Here is a 932-nt window from a genome sequence, read left to right on the forward strand (position 1 = left end):
ATTTTAGCATTCTGCAGTCATGTTTTGATATAATGGGGGAAACAGAAAGAGGCCAGGCTCCTCATGTATCTTCATGAAGCCAGTGACCTCGAGCCCCTTCGCTCAGCCAATCAGTGGCTCTTCTTACCAACCAATCAGTACTCAGAAGCAGTACTGCTAGCGTCCTCCTGCCCCAAATCCGTTTGCTGTAGAAAACGGAAACATACAGGTCCATTTTCTTTGCCCCTCTAGTGAAACAAGTCCTTCTACTTTCTGAAATTAAAGGAAGGTCCTGGACAAGAGATTAGAAACTATTTTAACTTTTTTGCCGTTTAGCTCTGTTCACCCCCATTCATCTCGGTCTCACTCTCGGGCGCCCTCTGGCGTTTCTCAGTCGTGTTTTTGACCTAGAGGGACGAATGAAAATTGGCCCGGCTCCCCCAGAACCGTGGCTCCCTTTAGCGCCCCCTGTCGGAGATCAGCTCCGCTCTGCTGGGATATCAACACACTCCGAAGAGCAGCGCCGTTCATTCGCAGTTCAGTGGGGCTTCATGGATGAGCAGGGATGGCAAGGCGAGTGAGACTCTCACAGGTCATAACAACGCTGCTCCTGCTTTTCTTCGATGGAACAGAATGTGCAGCCAGTGGAGGAAAGAAGGGAAACTTGGAAAAATGCGCTTACAAGGTAAGCAGAACGCCTCTCCCAGAACTTTTCAGGGCGTAAAGTGTCCGAGAAGAAGAAACCAGGGCGGCATTTCTTAAAACAGTCAAGCTTCAGCTTGGTGAGGTCGAGCTGGGTCCTGCTTGGTGTTTAAAAGAGTCGAAACTTGTGGCTTAAACAGCGTCTAAACCTTCACGCTGGTGAGTTTGTGCTAGTTTGTAGCTCACAGGGTAAAGACGACGTAGAGTCTTCTTCTCAGGACTGGTTCAGCGTTTTGTTTGTCATTCAGAAG

At 49.0% G+C, this 932-nt stretch overlaps 1 protein-coding gene across 1 annotated transcript in view; it reads left to right on the forward strand.

The window, feature by feature from the left end:
- The first annotated feature begins 486 nt into the window (after positions 1–486).
- The window catches only part of il17rd (interleukin 17 receptor D), a 45,046-nt gene continuing 44,600 nt past the window's right edge, over positions 487–932 (forward strand). Inside the window, exon 1 of the mRNA XM_017704870.2 lies at positions 487–664. Coding sequence (XP_017560359.1) covers positions 545–664 — 120 coding nt within the window. The 5' untranslated portion in view covers positions 487–544. The remainder of the gene's footprint in view (positions 665–932) is intronic.

The sequence above is a fragment of the Pygocentrus nattereri genome, chromosome 21 (assembly GCF_015220715.1).
Source record: "Pygocentrus nattereri isolate fPygNat1 chromosome 21, fPygNat1.pri, whole genome shotgun sequence".
Lineage (NCBI taxonomy): Eukaryota > Metazoa > Chordata > Actinopteri > Characiformes > Serrasalmidae > Pygocentrus > Pygocentrus nattereri.